Source organism: Scylla paramamosain, chromosome 40 (assembly GCF_035594125.1).
Source record: "Scylla paramamosain isolate STU-SP2022 chromosome 40, ASM3559412v1, whole genome shotgun sequence".
NCBI classification, from domain to species: domain Eukaryota; kingdom Metazoa; phylum Arthropoda; class Malacostraca; order Decapoda; family Portunidae; genus Scylla; species Scylla paramamosain.
The window spans coordinates 9084104-9108448 of NC_087190.1; the positions used below are offsets into that span (position 1 = coordinate 9084104).

Sequence of the window (24345 nt, forward strand, 5' to 3'; positions counted from 1 at the left end):
AGCGCGTGACAAAACGTCCGCAATAAGATTATTTTTACCTCTTATGTGCTTTATTTCCATATTGTAAGATTGTAACGTTAAGCACCACCTAGTCAGACGCTGGTTCTTATTCCTTATGCGAGACAAATTGCAATGGATTATGGTCACTGTACACTGTAAATTTCTGATTAGTGTTACCAAGATATATGTCAAATTTTTCTAGGGCCATCAGTAAGGCGACAGTTTCTTTTCCTAGAGTGCTGTAATTTTTTTTTGGGTAGGATTTGAACTTTGTTGACATGTAACATCCTAGAGTGCTGTAATTTTTTTTGGGTAGGATTTGAACTTTGTTGACATGTAACATCCAGCACCAGTATCACTTGCATCCACTTGTACTTTGAATGGACGATGAAAATCAGGTGCTCTCAGGACTGGCGTTGTAACCACTAGAGAGCAGATGTTATCAAATGCTGTCTGACATGCAGGCGACCACAGAAACTTCTTGTGAAAGCTAACAAGGTCTCTGAGTGGAGAAGCAACTATTGAGAAGTTTGGGCAGAATCATCGATAAACGCCAGCCATCCCAAAAATCGTTGTATGGCTTTGCGATTGCTTGGTATGGGTAAGTTACAGATAGCTTCCACCTTGGCTGCAACAGGTGCGACAATTCCTCCACCTACTTCATGTCCCAGGAAGGTAATCTGTGCATGCCCAAATTCAGTCTTGATTTAATTCACTATAAGTTTAGCATTGAAAGAGGGATTTCAATGCTGCAAGTTGTTGAAGCCAGGAAGAGGAGTATACCACCAGATCATCCAGGTACAAGCTTACCCCTTCAAGGCCTGTGATAACTACTGACATTATTAACCTCTGGAAGACTGCCGGGGCGTTTCGCATCCCAAAGGGAAGGACAGCGTACTGGTGGAGGCCATCAGGAGTCACAAAGGCAGATATCTTCTTGGCCTCCTCTAAAAGAGGTATTTGGTAATAACCCTTAAGAAGATCCAGCTTCGTGACGTAAGTGGCATTCCCCACTGAGTCAGTGATGTCGTCGATGCGAGGTAGTGGAAAATTGTCTGCTTGGGTGAGCTGTTTTACCTTCCGATAGTCTGTGCACAAGCGAAAACTTCCATCAGGCTTGGCCACAAGTATACATGGAGAGGCCCACTCACTGTTGCTTGGTTCTGCTAGATCATGTTGAAGCAGGAACTGGACTTTTTCTTTCAAGATCTGCTACTTGTCAGGAGACACAATAGGGTGACTGTTTGATAGGAACAGCACCTTCCACAACCGAACCTCATTCAGGACAACAGCACTGGGTTTGGGCACATCTGCAAAAATCTCTAAATTCTTCCTGCAGTTGTTGCACCTCCGTCCTCTGCTCCTGAAGTAAATGATTGGTCTTAATACAATGTTCATTAAGTATATCAGAATTTTTAACTTTCCACTCAGAAAATCACAGTCATCTTGGTCTTTCCATTCCTCAGCAGTGTTAAGATCTTGTTTGACATACACCAAGTCTACATCATTTCTTAGGTAATATTCCTTTAGGAGATTTATATGGACTAATCTCTTCTCTTTCCGCCAACCAGGTGTAGCAATAACATAATTGACTTCACTCTCTTTACTGATTATTTCAAACGGCACTTGGTATTTTGCTTGGAGAGGAAACTTCCTTAATGGCATAAATAGCAACACTATTTCCTGGTTGAAATTACCTATGGACTGAATCTTTATCATATTGTCTCTTCAGTTCTGACTGAGTTTCCATAAAGTTTTCTTTAGCTAATTCTTGGGCGCTTCCAAGTCTGTTCTTCATTTTTAATACATATTCACTGAGAGTAACTGAATCATGTTCATTTAGCCAACTTTCCTGTAGCAGTTTTAGTGGTCCTCTGATATCTCTTCCAAATAAAAACTCTTAAGGTGAATGTCCAAGACTCTCCTGTTTCGCACTTCTGATAGCTTACATGACATATGGAATACCTTCATCCCAGTCACATGTATTTTCTAAACAAAATCTAGTCATCATATTCTTGAGTGTTTGGTGAAAACGCTCAAGAGCACCTTGACTTTCAGGATGGCATGCAGAAGCTAAATACTGTTTTATGCCCAAGGTAGCCATGACTTGCTGAAAGATATCTGAAGTAAAATTACTGCCCTGATCAGACTGTACTATACGAGGTAGACCAAACTGAGTGAAAAATCTAGTCAACACAGGTATGATTGAATTGGATGTAATACGTCTCAAGGGGATAACTCCTGGATACCTAGTTGTGGTACACATGATGGTTAAGAAATATTTATTACGACTCCTAGTTTTGGGTAGAGGACCCACAACATCAATTATTACCTTACCAAAAGGTTCATTCATTACAGGAATTGGGTGAAGGGGAGCAGGTTTAATGCCTTCATTAGGTTTACCAGACAGTTGACATGTATGACAAGATTTACAGTATCCTTCATCATCAGAAGTTATCCCTGGCCAATAGAAATACCTAAGGATTTTGTCCGAGATTTTCTTAACCCCAAGATGCCCTCCTATGTGGTCATGGGCAAGCTGTAACACATTACTTTTATAACAAGGGGGTACAGCAATTTGGTGAGCTTCCCCCCATGTCTTACTGGCAGGGACTTCAAAGGGTCGAAACTTACACACGAGTATGCCTGACTTGATATAAAAGCATACAGGTGTGTCTGGAATTTCTCCTACATCAATAGCTCTGGACATAAAAGAAAGTAGCTTAGGGTCATTTTGTTTTGGCATTAATCAATACATCACAAGTAACAAGAATATTCGTCTCCACTTCTCTACTGTATTCAGGATATACGCTTACTCTGGAATCATATGATTCGTTCCCATTTGACTCCATTTCGGAAAACAAGTCATTAAGGACCAACTCGTTAGAGCTTTCAGCATTCTCCACTGAAGGTTGATTTGACAATTCACGTTTAACTTGACTGCGAGTGATAGCATACGAGAGATAAAGATCAGGATACAGTTTCTCAACATCAGCAGTTGGACTTATGTTTAGTGGCTTATTAGTTACAAGGTCTGGAACAACAAGACTGCCAGCATTATCATTCCCTAGTTAAAATTATACGCCATCAACTGGCAATGATTCCTGTACCCCTACGACCATTGGCATGGAAACAAGATTTAACTTCAGATACATACGACACAAGGGGACAGTGATAGTTCCACCTAGTCCTCTCATGACAACAGTTTCACCGGTATAAGTTTCATTTAAGAATGGCACTGACCCTTTTACAATTATACTATGTGAGGCTCCAGTATCCCTCATCATCTGAATCTTCACTATCTTTAATTTGAGATAAAAATCCACCAAATTTAAATGGCTTGAAAGACAACTGAGGATCCTCACACACTGGTTCACCTAGAACACTTGATGGATGAAAAGTATGCTAAGTTTACATTTGACTTCAGATTACTCTTATTTTGAAGATTATGTAGTCTTTTAGTACATTTGGCAATCATATGTCCTGGTTTCTAGCAATAGAAACACACTGGTCCTCCATTGATTCCTGACTCTGGTCTAACAGGATTACTGTAAATACTATTCATCTGCCCAGATACTGATTTACCCACCTGATGAGGAACAGACAGGACTGGTTTGGCAGAATACCGAGTTTTCTTAGGAAAATGAGTTAAACTATAATTCTCAGCTAGAATTGCAGCTCTATCAAGTTCTGTTTTTTTCTTTCTCACATAAATATGTACGGGCTTCGGGACTCACTCCTCTTAAGTATTGCTGACGTGCAACTAGATCAAGCACCTCATTAAATGTACTTGCTTTACTGGCAGATATCCACCTACCTCTGAGCTTTCTCACTACATGAGCATATTCAATGAAAATCTGGCTGGGTTTTTTCATAGAGTTCCTAAACTTCAATCTATGAGCCTGGACAGTTAATTCATAACAGTTCAGTATGGCTGCCTTAACTACGAGTATTGTATAGTTAGATTGCTGAGAAACAAAGACAAATAAGTAGAGCGACCTTTACCTTTTAGGGCTGTCTGAATTAACAACGGCCAATAATCACTAGGCCTCTTTAAAGAATTTGAAATGATCTCAAATTGTTGAAATAATTCTTCTGGTTTCTTTCCATCAAACCAAGGTACTAATTTCACATTCTTACACAAGTCAAAGTAGGATTCTCTCTGATCATATCCATCTCCACCCATTAATTGAGCCTTCTTCTCGAGGTAAGTCAACTATTCTCTTTCCCTTTCTCTATCTTTAAGCCTCTCACTCTCCACTTCTAACTCAAGAAGTCGGATAGCCTTGTCCTTCCTTAGTCTTACACAAGGCTAAAGCACCTTCATCAAGAACTTCGTTATTAACTAACTTCCGTAACACGGCATTTTTCACCTCCAATTTCCTCTAGTATGATTTTATTACTACTTGACAGTGACTAGCTAGTTCTACCCAGTCGGTTTTACTTATTTTCCTTGTCTGCAGTAACTCAACAGATGGGTTGAAAAAGAATTCTTCCACATTGAGCTCCATCTCAAATGCTTCACCCAAAAAATTTACATACACAATGCAAGCTAAATGTGAAACAAATTAAAGGCAGATAGTTATAACTTCATAATCATTAAGAGCCAGTAATTTAACATGTACCATAATCCATATCATTAACTAGCAATAAAGGCTCCAAGTTTTAACCATTAAAACTTTGCCACAGTGGTTAACAACAGGTAACCAATAGCAGCAATCAACCATATTAACGAGAAATATCCCGGACAGGCCCCCATTATCTGTTATGCCATCACTCTTCCAGTAAGGTAGGAGGCAAGGGTGGACAGTGTATGGGTCACAGACACAAAACCAGACAAAATATTTCCCTAGGCTCACACTCCAACCCTCTCTCGGCTCTTACTCCCTCATTATTTCAGTAAGACTCAGGAGAGAATACAATAAACGTGAGTTTTTGTATAATTAAATGTATAGAAAACACTTACATCTAACATCCTTAACCTAATTCATGGAAAACACAAAACACCATCACCATTACTCGCGATTCACGCAGTCACGCCTAAACCCGGTATCACCAACTGCCAACAGGCTTCACAGGTACAACTTAAGTAAGAGCAATTTACTACCAGTATACCTAATCCAGTTACAAGTACCCAAATGCTAAATAACTAGAAAGAAAAAACCGAAGCCAGGCTCTACACTTGAGCAAATTTAACATACAACACCTTAGAATAAGTCTCGTCCTCATTACAGGGAGAACAATCTGCACCACCACCATCAGTCCCGATCTGCATCTGCCAGCCAAAACCGTCAGGCGTACCAAGTAGACATCAAAGTTTCCAGTTCCCATATTAAATACACCAGATTAATTCCACCACGGCAGTTCCCCACTAAACACAATAGCAGTCATTACCAAGAATTAATTGTTACTTTCCTCTAAGGGTAGTTACCTGGTACCTCGAAAATCACAATTATATTTACAATATTGTAAAGTCTTAAGCTAGTTCCCTATCACAATATATATATATATATATATATATATATATATATATATATATATATATATATATATATATATATATATATATATATATATATATATATCCAGGGATAACAGCAAACACTGTGTAAAATATCTCCCAGACCGCCCAGACCGCCAAGTACAGAATTAACCTTAATGGCCCCAGATACTGGCTGGCAGGCAAGGCAGACCATCAGTGACCAGCAACAAGCCATCACCACCTTGCAGGCCAACATGGCGGCGCTCATCACACGAGGCAACGTGGCGCCCGCCCCTCGGGTGCCTCTCTCGGCTGCCCCCGAGAAATGCGACCTGGATATGACACCAGCTGCATTCAGGTCGTGGAAACGGTCCATGGCATGCTGGCTTCTCCTCTGCAAGTGGCCACGCCAGGAAGCGGTCCATCACGTCAGACTCCTCTGTGGCCCCCCGCTGCAACGTGCCTTGGACGCCAGATTCACCTTCGACCAGTGGAGCGCCCTCACACAGCAGGAGGCGCTGGACGCCATTGGTAACCTAGTGCTTCGCTCCTCCAGCCCGGCAGTGCAGTGGACAGAGTTTTTCGGTGTCAGCCAAGGGCAGGACGAGTGTGTCAGTGACTACTTCGTACGGGGCGCCCAGAAAGTCAACGACTGCGCTTTCGAGTGTCCCCAGTGCAGCCTCAACCTCTCTGAGTACTTGCTATTGAAAAAGCTTGTGGTAGGCATCCGCGACACGGGCCTCAAACAGCAGGTGTATCAAGCGTGTGACTCGTTAGGCAGTGTGGACGCCCTAAGGGCCATGTGCTGTGCATACGAGGCAGCCCGCCAACACACCACAGGCGTGGGCGGTTGGCGGGAAAGCAGTCGCGCGGCTGGCACCGTGCGGGCCGAGGAGGACGGGGACCAGACGCTCGACGCCGCCGCTGCCACCACCTCTGGCAAGACACAGCCCTTACGTACTTGCTGGAACTGTGGTACTTCGCACGCCCCTGACAGAGCTTCCTGCCTGGCCAGGGAAGCAGTCTGCGTCGCCTGTCGTAAGAAAGGTCACTTCAAGAGGTGCTGCAGGAGCTCCAAGCGCCCACACGGCACTGCATCTGCCAACGCCGTCTCGGGATCAGTGACAACGGCAGGCGCGAACGTGTCCCACCAACCCACCATAGAGGTAACAGTGGCGCTTGGCAAGGGCGCCAAGCACCGCACAGCAGCTGTGGCGGACACCGGCGCCCAGGTGTGCGTCGCGGGGGCGGCCCTCCTGTCCAGTCTCAACATACAACCCACGCAGCTACAGGGACGTGCAGGCTTGCGGGATGTAGCGGACTTGCCCTTACGGTGCCTCGGATCGTGCCGGTGTGACATTTACCTTGGCGGCCATGCTACACAGCAAGAAGTATACTTCGTACCCTCCGCCAGGTCGCTGTTCCTGTCACTGAGCGCGTGCAAGGAGCTGGGGCTGGTGCCCGCCGGCTTCCCTCACCACTCCCTGCCGACAGTGCAAGCAGTGGAAGCGCGTGACACGACCGCCGAGCCTGCCCAACCGCCTGCCAAGCCCGCCACGATACCATTCCCGCCACACGAGGAGCACGTACGACGGCTAGAGGAGTGGCTACTACAACACTTCTCGGCCTCCGCCTTCAACACCACAAGGAGCCCGCTGCCCGTGATGGACGGCGAGCCTCACCACATCCACCTGGCACCCAACGCTGTCCCCTACGCCTGCCACACGCCCGCCTCGGTGCCGAAACACTGGGAGGACGAGGTGAAATCCCAGCTTGAAGACGACGTACAGCGAGGCGTCATCGAGCCCGTCCCGGCAGGGGAACCCACGGAGTAGTGTGCCCGCATGGTTGTGGTAGCAAAGAAATCAGGGCAACCGCGGCGCACCGTCGATTACCAGCGCCTCAACGCCGCATGCCGCAGAGAGACACACCACACCCCCGCCCCCTTCGACATGGTGTCTAGTGTCCCCAAACATTGCTTCAAAACAGTGGCTGACGCTTATTGGGGGTACCACCAAGTCAGGCTGGACGAGGAGAGTCGAAGTCTCACCACCTTCATCACCCTATGGGGGAGGTTCAGGTACCTCCGGACCCCCATGGGCCACTGTTCTGCTGGCGACGCATACACAAAGCGCTTCGATGACGCCATCCAAGGCATCGTGAGGAAGCACAAGTGTATCGACGACACCCTCCTCTACGACAGCAACATCGAAGACGCATTCTGGCACACGTACGAGTTTCTGGCGACATGTGCAGCCAAGGGGATTACTTTGAAGCCTGAAAAATTCCAGTTCGCACGGAGGGAGGTGGATTTCGTGGGTTTTCGCCTCGGCTGGGAGGAGTACAAACCCACAGACGAGCGCCTAGCGGCAATCAAAAGCTTCAGGATGCCTGACAAGCCCTCCATCTCAGACATCAGGTCGTGGTACGGGTTTGTCAATCAACTTGCCCCATTCCTCGCCACAGCCCCAATCATGAACGCCTTCAGGGAGCTCCTGAAGAAGCCGTGCGGAAAGGCTGTGTACTGGGACGAGCACCTGCAGGAGAAATTCCGCCGCGCTCAGGACACCATATGCCAGCTTGCAAAGGACGGCCTGGCATATTACGACAAAACCCGCCCCACAGTTGCCCTCACAGACTGGAGAAGGGAGGGCATTGGATTCATTATCCTGCAGCAGTTCTGCCACTGCTCGTCTGCTGCCGCTCTCTTCTGCTGCAGGGCGGGCTGGCGTCTGGCCCTGTGCGGAAGCCGCCACCTCACGGCCGCCGAGACTGGTTACGCCGCGGTAGAAGGGGAAACCTTGGCTGTGGTGTGGTGCCTCCAGAAAGCCCGGCTGTTCTTGTTGGGGTGCCCGAACCTCACCATCGTCACCGACCACCGCCCTCTCACCAAGCTGCTGGGGGACAGGGCCCTCACAGAAGTCATCAACCCACGACTCTTCCGGCTCAAGGAGAGAACGCTACAGTACCGCTTTCAAGTCAAATATCTGCCAGGAAAAAGGAACGCCGCAGCCGACTTCCTGTCCAGGTACCCAGCCCTCAGAAGCCCTACCATAGACACCGACGCCGACCTGGATGAGGACCTCACCGAGGCAGTAGCAGCCGTGGTCATCGCCACAGCCGAACACGAGGGTCACGTTCTCGACGAGTCAGCGGTGAGAAAATCTGCAGCCGACGACCCTGTCTACCAACTACTACTGGCCAAAGTGTTGGCCGCGGACTGGCACCTGCACAAGGCGCAAGAAGTGGCCTGCCTGCGCCCGTTCTATGGCGTGAGGGACCGGTTGGCAGTCTCTCAAGACCTTGTCACATACACCTTTGACCAGGGTTGTGTGCGACTCGTGATTCCTGAGCCCCTCCGCCCACAGGTAGCAGCAAACTTACACGCTGGTCACCAAGGGCTAGATTCCATGCTGCGGAGGGCAAGGCAATGTGTATACTGGCCCGGGTTGGAAGGGGACCTGCAGCACTACCGGGCGTCGTGCACGTCATGCGAGACGCACGCTCCCTCTCAGCCCTCAGAAACACTCGTCATCACGCCGCCCCCAGAGTACCCATTCCAATCCACAGTGGCGGACATGTTTCAGCATGAGGGGCACACCTACATGGTCTACGCTGACAGGCTCACTGGATGGCTAGAACTCGCCCATTTCCCACACGGTGCTACATCTAATAAAATCAAGAGTCAAATGAGGCAGTACTTAACGCGATGGGGCGCCCCGGAACAGCTGTCCACTGATGGGGGGCCGAACCTGGCGAGCGAGGAAATGTCGGAATTCCTCAAGAAGTGGGGTGTCATTGCACGCCTGTCCTCAGCACAGTACCCACAGTCAAACGGGCGGGCCGAAGCAGCGGTCAAGACGGCCAAAATAATCATCAGAGCCAACACAGGTAGCGGGGGCTCATTGGACTCGGACAAAACCTCCCTCGCTGTGCTGCAGTACCTTAACACCCCGCTGCGATCTGTCAACAAGTCCCCCGCCCAACTTGCCACCGGAAGACAGCTGCGTGATGGCGTGCCAACGGCCCGACGACATTACAAGGTGGACAGGCACTGGGGAAGGACGCTGCGTGAGAGAGAATTGAAAATGGGGGAGGAAGGCAACACCCTGATGGCAACCTGCACACCCAGACAGCTCCGGCCCCTGTCCCCCGGCACACGAGTAAGGATGCAGAACCAGGCCTCGGGCACGTGGGACCGCACGGGCTTGATCGTGGAGGCGCTGCCCTACAGGCAGCACACCGTCAGGCTTGATGGTAGCGGCCGAATAAGCCTCAGGAACAGGAAGCATCTGCGGCCCGTCGCTGAGTCAACCCCACCGCCCGCACCGCCAACCCTGCGCCCACCAACCCCGCCGGCCGCTCAACCAACCACGACACCCGCACAAGTCTCAACCCCCACCCAACCTCAGCTACGCCCGCACCCAAGAGGCAGGTGCGGCGACCGGGGTGGCTGAGCGACTATGTGTAACACACACACACACACACACACGCACATACACAGACAGACTTCAGGCCAGGTAAAACCATCGTTCTTCTAGTTTGCATTTTGTATTATTATTTTCAAAGGTATTGTTCTCTTTTTGTTCCTCACCCGTACGTGTATACTTACCTCCATTCCAAGTTTAGTTCGTTCCCCTCCCGTGCCGTCGTAGCCCGTTATGCTCATACACATATCAGATTAATGTGTTGCAGGCACACATTTATCTTACGGGGGATATTGGATATATTATTATTTGTACGTGGTGTACGATATGTTTTCCCGGCGGCAAGCCAAGCACTGCTTGTCGCCAAGAGTGTATCCTCAGTTCCGGGCCGAGCCCAATAATGGAGAGACGTGTGTCCCTGTGGCTCGCTCCCCTGCCTAGCTATCTTACAATATCAACACATCATTTAACACACCACCGCCAACACACGTGCAGCAAACACTGCCACCAATCTAGCAATCAGTACCACCACACACGACCCGTGACACCACCGCTCCGCCAGTCCACATAAACGCAGGGACAGCCACCGCTATCTCACTCTAGGTATGGATAGTCACAACCACAGCTCTACTCCTCAGCTCTCCACCTATCGCTGCCTGCCCGCTTCACCCTCGGACATGGGAATGAATTCCCAGCACCTGACCCCTTTCCACATTAATTGATGTTCGTGGAATGGGTGGAGTCTCTCCTTCAGTCATTACAACAGTAGTTTAAATAATCATCCAGAAAATCGTTTATCAAATGTCATATAGAAAAAAATAAATACATAACAATGAACATATTGAATATACAAAAATGTGAACACAGAAGCATAGGTAAAAGAACATTAGAAAATGCAACAATTCCAGACACTTTAATTATCTTATAGTATTGTCTCAAATGATAAGAAGAACCCTCATTAATTTACAATCAGTCTTTAAATCTAAATAACCACCACCAATTTAGGATGAGTGGTGAATTAGTGATAACAGTATATATATATATATATATATATATATATATATATATATATATATATATATATATATATATATATATATATATATATATATATATATATATATATATATATATATATATATATATGTGTGTGTGTGTGTGTGTGTGTACATCCTATCATATAGCTTGACCACAGCTATAAAACACACACACACACACACACACACAAAAAGAAAAAAAATATGAGTAGCACAAGCACATCAAATAGAAAAATATGGATATATAAACATAGAGTGTGCTTATCTATGTAAGGCACACAAAGTAATAAATGAAGGCATAACAAATATGCAAATGCACCCACAAAAAAAAAAAAAAATGTAAAGAAAATACCATAAGGCACAGAATAATAATAAGGGGAATGTGAAATATGTTTAAATATATAGAGATAAATGTGTAAGTGTGCATAATGGAAGAAGGCACGCAAAATTACGACAGTGACATAATAGCAAGAAAGTAGAACAAACAAAATTTCAGAAACTATCACAAAATGCAATAATAATGAGAGTAACAATGAGAAATGCGTAGATATGTATGTATAGTGGACTTATCTTTGTAAGACACACGGGACTGTACAAGACAATAACATAATACTGATATAAACAAACAAAAAATGTTATGAAAATATCCCTCCTGCAGGATAAAAAGAAATATTACAGGGCAGCACAAAAACAATAATTAATTTAATCCTAACATAAGGCATAAAAATAATAATCCTTCTCAGGGGCACAACAAAATAGACAAACCCTTGGGATGGCAAGGAGAGAAAGAAAGTACATGATAAATATGAAATGGGGTCCCAAAAATAATTCATTTTTTTTTACATAGCCCTTCTATGGAGATGATAAGAATGTGTAGGGACAGAATAAAGAGAAGTATGAGAGACAGGTGGAGACTGATGCATTGAAGAAGCAGAAGTGGGGACCCGAGCCTTCTTCAACCTGTCTACATAGATATCTTCTGAAATATTAATATTTGGAAAATATATATATATATATATATATATATATATATATATATATATATATATATATATATATATATATATATATATATATATATATATATATATATATATATATATATATATATATATATATATATATATATATATATATATATATATATATATATATATATATATATATATATATATATATATATATATATATATATATATATATATATATATATATATATATATATATATATATATATATATATATATATATATATATATATATATATATATATATATATATTACCAGAAATCCTCTCTATAATGGGCAATGGGCCTGAAAATTTAGGTTCTAATTTAGAATGACGCAGAGATGAGGCCTTAAAGACAGTGTCACCAATACCAAGGGATACAGGTGAGGCTCTATTGTGCTGCCGACTAATCATCTCTGCGTTTGAATCATGTAGTCTTTCTCGCATAGACCCATCAATAGTCTGAAACGTGCGGATAGAGACTGAGCATAGTCATCAGCGGAATAAATTGGCACACGTGCGGCTACTACTAGTAGTATGTCATAAGGGAGACGTTCGTCTTCGCCAAACACAACATAGTGAGGAGTCTTTCCTGTAGACGAATTCACAGATCCACTAATGGAAGCAGCTACATGCGGAAGCCAGTCTTCCCATGACTCATGAAGTTTACCTGAAATATCCCAAAGGATCTCCAAATTTTTTTTATTAGTCCGTTCCACAAGTCCATTGGAAGCTGGATGATGAGCAGTAATAATGCATTGGGAAATTCTGTACTGGTGGCAAATGGTATTAAGTACCTCATTCTTAAACTCTGACCCATTATCAGAAAGCAAAACTGAAGGTGCAGTGAATGAACAAAGGAGGTGGGACACTAAAGCAAAGGTGGGACAACAGTAGCACATTTGTTTGGTAAAGGTGCAAAAATAACTAAGCGACTGAAATGATCAACAAAGACTAGAACATAAAAAGATCTTTGGTGACTGCGAGGTAACTGCTGAAGGTTCATAGCAACAGTATCCAAAGGACCAGCAGGAGTCGGATATTCAAGCATAGGAGCTGTGTGAGTGATACCTTTAGTTTGTGAAGAAGAAAGACATTGCGCTACATGAGTTGTGATGCCAAGGTTCGTCGTAGGCCAGTAATAATGCTTACAAGCCATTGCTAAGGATTTGTCACATCCTGGATGACCAGACTGGGGAGCGTCATGAATGAGCTGAAGCACAGATGGAACTAAAGAAGTGAGGATGACAAGTTGCATCACTGTTTGCTCATTGACACAGTACGACATAATATACCATCAACAATGGAAAACTGAGACTAAGGTACATGCAACTTGGGTAAAACAGACTCATCACCCGATTATAAGGCATACAACACAGGATCTACAGTTACACTTGCTTTGTCAGGCAAATACTTGATCGTTGGGTTAAATTCTTCGACTTCAACAAACTATCTGGAGAGACGACCTAATAAATTTTTACCCTTATAAAGGTGAAGCAAGGCAGCATGATCTGTATAAACAGTCAACTGGTAGCCATAGATGATGTCACGAAAATGACGTAAAACCCATACCAGTGCCAGAGCCCCTAGATGAGTAACTGAATAGCGAGACTCAGGACCATTCAAGGTACGGCTGGTACCTGACAAATCCTTAACAACCTGAGGACAAGAACTCTCAGTCTACTACATTAGAACAGCGCCTACTCCTAGAGCACTTCTATCGGTGAAGAGTGTAAAAGGCAGACTGTAATCTGGAAAGGCAAGGACTGGAGCATGAGTGAGTGCATGTTTGAGACGGTCAAAGCTAGTTTGCAGGGCGTCATACCATACGAAAGAGACATCCTTTCTGAGAAAGCGCGTGAGAGGCGACGCAATGGTTGCAAAGTACGAGTAGATGCTGAATGCACAGTAATGACCCGCAAGACCGAGGAAAGAACGTACGTGGCTTACTGACTTAGGGATAGAAAAATCTTGAACTGCTCGAACTTTAGCATCAGTACTGTGAATGCCATCCTTGTCAACTACATGACCTAAAAACTCAATGCGTGAGCGAAGGATTTTACACCTAGGCAGGTTAAGTTTAAGACCTGCTTGATTTTTTTGCAAAACAAGTTCAAGTTTGTCAAAGCGAGACTCAAGATCACGGGACACCAAGATCAAATTATCAAAGTATACAAACAAACCATCGCCAATAATACCTTGAAAAAGGCTATTAACAGGTTGCTTGCAAATCAGGGATGAGTTACGTAAACCCAGTGGTGCACGGAGCCACTCTTAATGACCTGATGGCGTAGAAAAGGCAGTAATCTCACGGCTACTAGAATCCAAAGGAATTTGGCAAAAAACTTGATTTGAGATCAGTAGTGAATACACTGTATCTTTCCCGATCGATAGCAAAATGTCACTTAAAACAGAAAGAGGATAATGATCAGGGACGGTCACAGAGTTAACTTTCGGAAAATCAACTACAGCACGAAAATAACCGTCTTTCTTTGGAATAAAAAACAGTGGTGAGTTCCTCGAAGAGTGTGATTCTTGGATGATGCCATTGTTCAGCATTCCATAAAATAAATTCTGAACAACAGCACGCTGACTGTGAGACAAACGATAGTAAGGCACAAAAGAAGAACGTGCAGCAGGTTTTCACAGAATGTGATGCACAATACGGTCTGTGACACCAAGAGATTCCTTAGGCAAAGCAACAGCTAGTTTGTGTTTGACTAGCAAGTCAAGGAGACGAGACTTTGCTGTTGGGAAATCCAACACCTTAACATGAGTTGAAACCTGGGAAATGAGATTAGTAGTATCATGAGAAATATCTGTATTAGGAGAAACAGAAGCAATAAGGTGTGGAGAGTCATGAAAGGACCCTCTGTCGCAGACTTCAAAAGAACCAAGAAGTACTAACCTAACTGGCGCCCCGAGAAATCACTTATAACAGGTGACAGGCTATGAGCATGAGGCAATTCCAGCAGTTTGTTACTAATTTTCATGGAGAAATAAAAATTATTGCGCCTCCGGCATCTTGTCTCCTTTTCGCTCTCCTGCCCATCCCGTTCTCTCTCTCTCTCTCTCTCTCTCTCTCTCTCTCTCTCTCTCTCTCTCTCTCTCTCTCTCTCTCTCTCTCTCTCTCTCTCTCTCTCCATTCTTCTGTCTCTACGTCTCTTCCGTATTCACTCATTACTATCTGCGCAGTTCAAAACTATATATATATATATATATATATATATATATATATATATATATATATATATATATATATATATATATATATATATATACACACAGGGTGTAACACGAGTTTCTGCAAATACTGAAAGAGGTGAAAGAACATGTAATTCTAAGTAGAAAATGTTCTATACACATATACATTTAAAGATTTTGTTTACCTGTCAGAGGAGTTAAAAATCTATGAGATTCGCGGATGTGCAATACGTGTAGCTATGAGGTGACGGACAGACAGTTGCATTGTCGCAGCTTCGGAAGTGTCACTTGGTCAAATTACGAATGGTTTAATCTTATTTTTTGCAAGCTGTGAAATATTACAGGATCTTATAACGAGACAAATGGTATTAAAAAGCATGTAATTTACCGATAAGCACTACACGAAAACATTATGGTGGTGATCAAAAGTACTCCTGTAAGATGCTACGTTGCATCATCACTCAGCTGTTTTCAAGATCGCTCGGACTCGTTTCTCCCCTCTCCTCCCTCGCTTCGATGATGCCACGATCCTCTTTTACAGATTCAGGTGAAACTTTTCCTGTTGCTGTGCTGTTGTTAGACATGTGAAAAGCTTTTAATAGAGTCTGACACAAAGCTTTGATTTCCAAACTGTCCAAAGCTGATCACAAAGGCATGACTCTTGCTAGAGGGGAGTGGGAGGTTACGTTACTCACAAATATGATGGACACAGGGCTTGTCTTTTTCCACTCAACCTTGCACCCCTTCTAATCTTTGGTTGATTAGCATATCGAAAAGTAAAAACTTACATATGAAGGGCGGCAGTCGGCTTAAAGGAAGAGGATCAAGTAAAACGATTCACACCTTTCGGCTGTGCGCCTCTCTCTCTCTCTCTCTCTCTCTCTCTCTCTCTCTCTCTCTCTCTCTCTCTCTCCTTCTTCTTTGTCTTCCTCTCTTCCCTAGTGAGAACCACCTTGTCATGATGGGGGGGGCTTGCATGTCCCTATGATCCAGTGAGCGAGTCTAGAGGGGGCTTCTACCCCTACTCTACCCTACTTAGGGAAAAGGGCTACCCATACTAGCAAGGTTGCCAATGAGGTACCAGACTAAATGGTTCTCGGAGTTAGGCTGCCAGTACGGGACAAGAGTGCCGCTCACCATAGGGGCCACCTTTTGAGGTGAGGTTTGCGCTCAGCAAACAAAGACGGGTCTCTGACACGGAAGCAGTAGTAATTCCAAGGAAAATCAGCAAAATACCTCCTCAGGTCCCCCCAACCAGCAGAGGCAAACCGCCAGAGGCACCTTCGCCTAGGGGGATCCTGAGGAGGGATTGTAGCGATAGGACAAGATAAAGATATGAGATTGTGATCAGAGAAGCCCAACAGAGAAGAAAGGGTGACAGCATAAGCAGAAGGATTAGAGGTCAGGAAAAGGTCAAGAATGTTGGGCGTATCTTCAAGACGGTCAAGAATACGGGTAGGGTGTTGCACCAATTGCTCTAGGTCATGGAGGATAGCAAAGTTGTAGGCTAGTTCACCAGGATGGTCAGTGAAGGGAGAGGAAAGCCAAAGCTGGTGGTGAACACTGAAGTCTCCAAAAATGGAGATCTCTGCAAAATGTGTAAAATGCAAAAATGTTTTCTAGTGGAAAGCAGACTGTACAGCAACCATTTGAGAAAAGCATGCTGCCTTTTTTCGCCTTCGACGACATCGTGGGAACTTTCACTGCTTGCAAGCTTTTCGCCAAGCACGTGCCCGTGAACATTACACCTTAAAGACCGTTCGTCGGAAGGCTTTGAAGAGTTACTACGTCTCTTCCATCACAGTACGCACTCCACTCACCGAGGTCTTCAACAGAGTCCGCAAAATATCTAGGAAGTACTTTGCTTCTCCCCTACATGTTTTACTCCATTGGGTATGATGGGGTAACGGTGGCAGACCCAAAGACAGTTGCCGACGTGTTTGCTGACCACTTTGGAAGTGTCTCTGGAAAGGATCCAAGAACATCTATGGCACTTCATTGTCGACATTTGGAATCTGTTGGTGTCAATTTTACCTAACCTGGTGGAGAGTCTTATAATGTCCCATTTTCTCAGTTAGAGCTATCCATGGCTTTGTTTCAATGCCATGATTCATCTCCGTGTCCCAATGATATCCCATATTCCTTTTTGGGCCATTTGTCCGATGAAGCTTTTACCTTTTTACTTGACCTCTATAACTTTATTTGGAATACAGGTGATTTTCTTGATCTTTTTGAGGTGTGGCTGTAATTGGTCTCATGCCAAAACCTAGAAAGAAACATCAGCTAACGACCAATTATCGTCCCACTTCTTTAACTTCATGCATTTGTACTGTAAGTTCCTGGAAAAAAAGGGTGAATATCAGGCTTATGTGGTACTTGGAGAGATTCAATTACTTGTCTTCTGTTCAGTATGGTTACCGGAAAATACGATCTACGACTGATTCTTTATTGTCCCTGGAATCTTCCATTTGTCAGGCATTTGTCAGTCTTTTTTTATTTAGAAAAAGCTTACGACACAGCCTGGCCCCTCTGTTTGAGTTTGGCCTTCGTGGTCGACTCTATTTTTATACAAGAGTTTCTATCCCGTCGTTTTTTACGGATACAGGTTGGTGGCGATCTGTCAGGAGTACGCCCTCTTGAAGATGGCGTGCCACAAAGAAGTATATTAGTGTCACACTTTTCGCTTTAGCTCTAAACAGTGTCATTGGTGTACTTCCAGAAGACGTTCTTGGTAGCTTAAATGTCGATGACTTGTCTATATCAATTTCTGCAGCGGTCAGTTGGCCGCAACTCAGGGATTTCGTTTCTCGGCTGTGGTTATGCATTTTTGCCGCCTTCGTGGTGTTTACCCTGATCCAGACTTGTATCTATATGAAAGAAGAATCTCTTGTGTCACGGATCGCTTACTTACTTACCTGCGATCGTACGATCCCGGTTATCTCTCCAAGAAAGTGGACGTTACACTGATCCCGGAAAGTTTTAAAGGTCTGGATTATTAAAGGCTTCGAGTGCCTACCCGACCTATCCGAAATCGTCAGAATTATCTCTTATTCCACCTTTACCTTGACTCAGCATACCTGGAATTACCTCTAATACCAGATTGTTGTTGAGGGAGTAGAAAACACGATTATTCTATGTTACAAGCACATATATTAATACTAATAATAATTCACAAACAACATGAGGTAGCACACGTTACTTACTACATGACGTTCTTGTCACTTCCCACGTCACCAGAACCCGTTTACACCTCCACCAGTCACAGAAATATTTCCCCTCAACCGCAGGAATTTACCCGGACGCCATTTCCGCGTCCCCAGACAATAATTCCCGTATTTCACCTCCTCAAGCCTCACAAGAGATTACCATTATCACCAAAGATTACCCATAACACCATAACATCGTCCCCAAAATCACCAATACACCACAACACCAACTTCCAAGGTTAATACCACAACCTCCACTCACAAAATGGCTGCCAGTTTGACCTATGACCCCTCCCAACAGCGTCACCGGCACAACTCAACAACCGAATTTCAGCGGACAAGAGCTCTTGGTACCACAAAAGACTCACTAACCTGATCCTGGATATCAAGGTTATACCGCTACACCAGTAATACCTCCACAAACTCACTCCATCACCAATCCACACCAAAATCCTCCCCTGAGAGACGCCTTCCCTCCACCTTTCCTCACGACCCAAGGCGTTCTGCCTTTTCCCCTCTTTGGAATGTGTTGTTGCCCATTCAAGCTCCCCTCGTTTTCAACGTATTTCACCTCCATTGTACTTCCTTCCTTATACATACAAAGATATAGAGAACTTAAATTATGAAGAGGATAATACTACATGATATAAAATGGGTAAATAAGCCTTACACTACTTATAACAATAATAAGGATAATGTCCGAATGGTAGGTAACCGGAACACGGGGACACTAAGAAAACGTGATCCCATTCAAGGTAAACTCGGCCAATAATATGACATCCCCTTCCCAAAAGAGGCGTGAGGCACCTGATTAGGATGCCTCACGACTAGGTGGTGCGCGGGACAAGGCATCGGCAATAATATTCTCACTGCCTTTCACATGGTGAATCTCTAAGTTATAGTCCTGTAAGACCAGGCACCACCTCATCAGCCTTTGATTGGAGTTTTTCATTTTATGCAAGAAAATGAGCGGATTGTGGTCGGTGAAGACCTGCACAGGCTGTCCCGTCCCTTTGACGTACACTTCAAAATGACTCAAACTCAGCACTAGGCCCAAAGCCTCTTTCTCAATAGTGCTGTAAGTCCTTTGATATGGTAACAACTTCTTAGAATAATAGCCTATGGGGTGCTCCATTCCCTCATGTTTTTGCATTAACACACCACCCACACCATTCTGACTGGCATCCATGTACAATACAAATGGTTTTTCATAATCAGGCATGCGCAGCACCGGGGCACTGACTAACATTTTCTTAATCTCCACAAAAGCTTCCTCACAAAGCTTATCCCAACAAAATTTTGACTTCTTATTCAGCAACTTGGTCAGGGGCATGGCAACATCAGAGAAATTCTTACAAAATCGCCTGTAATATCCACTGGCCCCTAAGAATCTCAGTATCTCCTTCCTATTGGTGGGTGGAGGGAGATTCACAATGTCTTTCACCTTGGCTTCCACGGTTCTCACTTCACCTTTCCCAACCTTGAAGCCTAAGTACTCCACGTCAGCTTGCACGAAATTACTTTTTGCTAAGTTGACAGTAAGGTTGGCATCATCCAGCCTCCTGAATACTTCCTCCAGCAGCTGCACATGTTCTTCCCAACTCTCAGTGTACAACAATATGTCATCTATGTACACAGAACATCCCTTCAAGCCCTTCAGTACTCTGTTCATTAACCTCTGAAAAGAACTCCCGCTGTTCTTCATCCCAAACGGAAGAACTTTGTACTAATATAATCCATCCATGGTGACAAAAGCTGATATGGCTTTTGCCCTCTCAGTGAGTCCTACTTGCCAGTATCCCTTTAACAAGTCAATTTTTGTTATGAAGTTGGCACTTCCCACATGATCTATACAGTCATCAACTCCAGGGATAGGGTAAGCATCAGGTTTCGTCACCATGTTAACCTTCCTATAGTCCGTACAGAAACGGAAACTCTCTTGACCAGGCTTGGGCACCAGCACACATGGCGAGCTCCATGGGCTCTCACTGGGCTCAATCAAGTCGTGTTCCAGCATATACTCTGCTTCTTTTCTCATGATCTCTCTTTTCTGCGGGTTAACTCTGTAGGGATGTTGTTTGATGGGTTCAGCCTCCCCAACATCCACATCGTGCACCACCACATTAGTTATTCTAGGTGCATCAGGGAACAAAGAATTGAACCTTTCAATTATCTCCCTAATCCTCTCCTTCTTCTCTAGCTCCATGTGCCACAGTTTATCATTTAAATTCCCTAACACAGCTGAGTTCTCTAGCACCATCCCTTCACACCTGCTCAATTTCACTTCAGACCACTTCTCTTCCGCCTCAGTGGTTACATTTACAACACTCACAGCTCTTACTCCTTCTACTACATCATCTCCATTTTCTCTGTCCCTCTCGTGAAATGGCTTCAGCATGTTTACATGACACAACTGGTTCCTTTTCTTCCTCCCTGGAGTTTTTACAATGTAATTTACATCACTCATTTTCCTCTCAATCTCCCAAGGCCCGCTGAACCTGGCTTTGAAAGGATCACCCTGCAATGGGAAAAGAACCAATACCTTGTCTCCAGGCTGGAAAGATCTGGCCCTCGCCTTCTTGTCATACCAGCCTTTCATCTCACTCTGACTATTTTTCAGATTTTCCCGAGCAATTTTCCTAGCTCTCATCAATCTGTCCTTGAAATCAGATACATATTTCACCACAGTATGAGGCTCCTCTGCTCCTAACCATTTTTCTTTCACCATCCTTAAAGGACCGTTCACCTCATGGCCATACACTAACTCAAATGGGCTGAAACCAGTTGACTCCTGCACACTGTCCCTTAACGCGAACAAGGCTAGTGGCAATGCCTCATCCCACTGAGCACTCATCTCCTCACAATACATCCTGAGAGTGTTTTTAAGAGTTTGGTGAAATCTTTCTACACAACCCTGAGACTGAGGGTGATAAGCACTCGACAGTCTCTGTTCAATCTTCAGACCCCTTAGGATTTCCTTGAATGCACGAGAAGTGAAATTGCTTCCCTGGTCTGACTGCAACACCTTAGGAATTCCCACCCAGGAGAAAAATTTCACCAGTTCCCTCACAATGTTTTTAGAGTTTATACTCCTGAGGGGAATGGCCTCAGGAAACCTGGATGACATACACATAATAGTCAGCAAGTACTGGTTCCCCCTCTGGGTCCTTGGTAAAGGACCTACACAGTCTATCACCAGCTTACTGAATGGTTCCTCGACCACAGGTATAGGATGAAGGGGGGCAGGGCGAATCACCTGGTTCGGCTTGCCCACCTTCTGACCCAAACCACAAGTTTTACAAAACTCTTTCACGTCACCTCTCACTCTAGGCCAGTAAAAATGACACAGGATCTTTCCTAGGGTTTTTCTGACCCCCAGGTGTCCTGCCAGATTACCTTCGTGTGCCATCTCCAAAATTTTCTTCCTATACACCCATGGCACCACAATCTGCCTTTTCACCATCCAGTGATCGGAGGTTGGGGCTGTCAGGGGCCTCCAACTTCTCATTAATACCCCGTTATTCACGTAGTAGCCCACGTACTCATTGTCAAGCTCACCCAGCCTGTTAGCCTCATTCCAAGCAGACTTCAAGCTTTCATCACTCTCCTGAGCTTTTATCAACTCGTTCTTTTCTACCAGAAAATCAAGGTTGGGCTCCACCTGACCTACAACCGGTTCACCACTCGCGCACTCCGGGTTAGTTCCTTTTTCATCAGGCTCAAACAGAACGCCCAGGCTTTCGTCCTCCTGCGTTGCTCCCTCGGTGTCCATGCGTTCCTTCCGGGCCATCGGTCGGGTCACTGCGCAGACTGGGAACAATTCGGGCACCTCTGCCTCTCCATCTGTTGAGTGAGTGACTGCTGCTGGAGTGGTGATTTCCGTCATCCCTATCAGAGGGTTGTCTACCATCTGAAGTTTAGGGATAACTCGACCTCCGGCCAGGTCATTCCCAACCAGCATATCCACTCCATCTACGGGCAGTGCCTCCTTCACTCCCACCATCACCTCTCCAGTGACGTATCCACAGTCCAGCCAAACTTTGTGCAGGGGAATACTGAACTGGCCTCCTGCACCCTTGCACGAGACCTCTTTGCCAGTGCTGGTCTCCTCATTCCATGGGAGTACACTACTTAAGATCAGACTCTGGTTAGCTCCCGTATCCTGAAGGATTCTGATCACCTTCTCTGGACTTCCCTCCACTTTCACTGTGCCCTTACTGGTGAAGTGCTCAAAGCCCTCATCTTTCGGCGGCTCCTCTTGTATCTCTGCATTCATATTCTCCACATACTTTATTAGGTCTCTTTGGGCAGCAACTGCTCCCACTGGCTTCGGCCGTCCCTTCGGACACTGGAACTTCCTATGCCCGCTACTTCCACATCCAAGGCACTTAACTGCACCTTCATCCCCACTACCCTTCTGGTAATAGGTAGTGCTCCTGGGCCTACTCCCATAGGGCGTAGACCTCATGTTGCGGTCGGCTGGCGGGGGCATTGTGTAAGTGTGGGGAAAACTATAGTTGTTAGGGCGGGGCTGGTTTGATCTGTGGACTGATGTCGAGCTCATCTGACGGTCATTCTTATATCTCTGATGACCATCATTTCTGCTGGAGAATGGCTTTCTCTCTTCATGGTGTTCATCTCCGTTTAGCCCACGGACCGCACAGTACTTGTCAGCTCTGCGTCCGGCTTCCATCATGTCTTTCACGTCGTGTGATGCGAGCTCACATTTTACACTGAGGGGCATTTGGCTCATAAATTGTTTCATCTGCATGACTCCTTTTACCTCCTCAACTGTAGTGGCTTCCTCGGCCTTCAGCCACCGGTCCAGTTTAAGGATAACCTCTCGAGCCATCCCGAGATAAGTATCACCTAGGCGTTTTGTTGTCCTGCGGAACCTTTCCCGGTACACATCCGGACATAGAAGGGTTGATCCCAACACCGCTTCCTTTACCACTTCATAATCACGCGCGTCTCGCTCACTCAAATTCACATATACCTCTCGGGCCCTTCCCTCAAATTTAGACTGGACTATTAATGCCTAATCATTTTCATCCCATCCCATCATCTTCGCAGTTTTTTCAAATTGAACAAAGAAGTTTTCTTCCTCCCCTTCCACAAAGTTAGGCATACTGATGGCCTTTCTCTCTAAATCCCCGTTGCCTTGAGCACCATTTCCTGCCCTGGTCTCATTTACTTTATTTTTACTTTCTGCTCTAATTTTTTCTATCTCAATCTCTTTTTGCATCTGTATCTGTTGCAACTCCACCTCTTTCTGCATTTGCTCCCTTTGCAATTCCCTCTTTAACTCCATCTCTTGCTGTTTCTGTTCCCTCTGCATCTGCAGTTGCATCTGAAATTTCATTAACTCAAATTTTTCACTACTAGAAAGGCCATCTGTTCCACCAAGAGAACCCAGGTTTATCTCACTGACCCCAGCACCTTCCTCTACACTCTCCCCATCATTATCCTCACTTTCACCACCATCATTTTCAAACCAGCTCCTCTCCACAAGAGCATTTTTCAACTCCGCCTGCATTTCCTCCTTTTTCTTGGATTTCAACTCCACTTGAAACCTCTCAGCCACTGAACACAATTCCTCCTTGGTTAGTGTGTACAGATCATGCACACTTCTCGACAGAAGGAACATCTCAACACGTCTAGCGGCCATGATTACAATCATTACACTCCACAAAATATTCACAAAATATTCCTCCAAATATTCACCACAATACATGCACATTTTTAAAGAAATATTTCACACAGGTAAATTCCTCCCAACAACAATCACCATGTAATACTCGTTACACCCCACAAATGTTCAAAAATCCCGGACAGGCCCCCATATTCTGTCACGGATCGCTTACTTACTTACCTGCGATCGTACGATCCCGGTTATCTCTCCAAGAAAGTGGACGTTACACTGATCCCGGAAAGTTTTAAAGGTCTAGATTTTTAAAGGCTTCGAGTGCCTACCCGACCT

At 45.0% G+C, this 24345-nt stretch overlaps 3 protein-coding genes across 5 annotated transcripts in view; 2 read left to right on the forward strand and 1 right to left on the reverse strand.

The window, feature by feature from the left end:
* LOC135092386 (ornithine decarboxylase-like) overlaps window positions 1-24345 on the forward strand; it is a 157780-nt gene that overhangs the window by 1092 nt on the left and 132343 nt on the right. The window contains exon 1 of one of the 3 annotated variants that reach the window (XM_063990848.1): window positions 10281-10512. The exons of the other annotated variants lie outside the window; for them this stretch is intronic. The gene's annotated coding sequence lies outside the window, so the exon portion shown is untranslated. Of the gene's footprint in view, window positions 1-10280; window positions 10513-24345 lie in introns of those variants that run through there. 3 annotated transcript variants of the gene reach the window in all.
* Window positions 7327-10350, forward strand: LOC135092622 (uncharacterized protein K02A2.6-like). Its single transcript, XM_063991227.1, has 2 exons — window positions 7327-9913; window positions 10178-10350. The coding sequence occupies exons 1-2, from the start codon at window positions 7327-7329 to the stop codon at window positions 10348-10350; spliced, it is 2760 nt and encodes a 919-aa protein (XP_063847297.1).
* Window positions 20092-23217, reverse strand: LOC135092623 (uncharacterized). Its single transcript, XM_063991228.1, has one exon. The coding sequence runs from the start codon at window positions 23215-23217 to the stop codon at window positions 20092-20094; it is 3126 nt and encodes a 1041-aa protein (XP_063847298.1).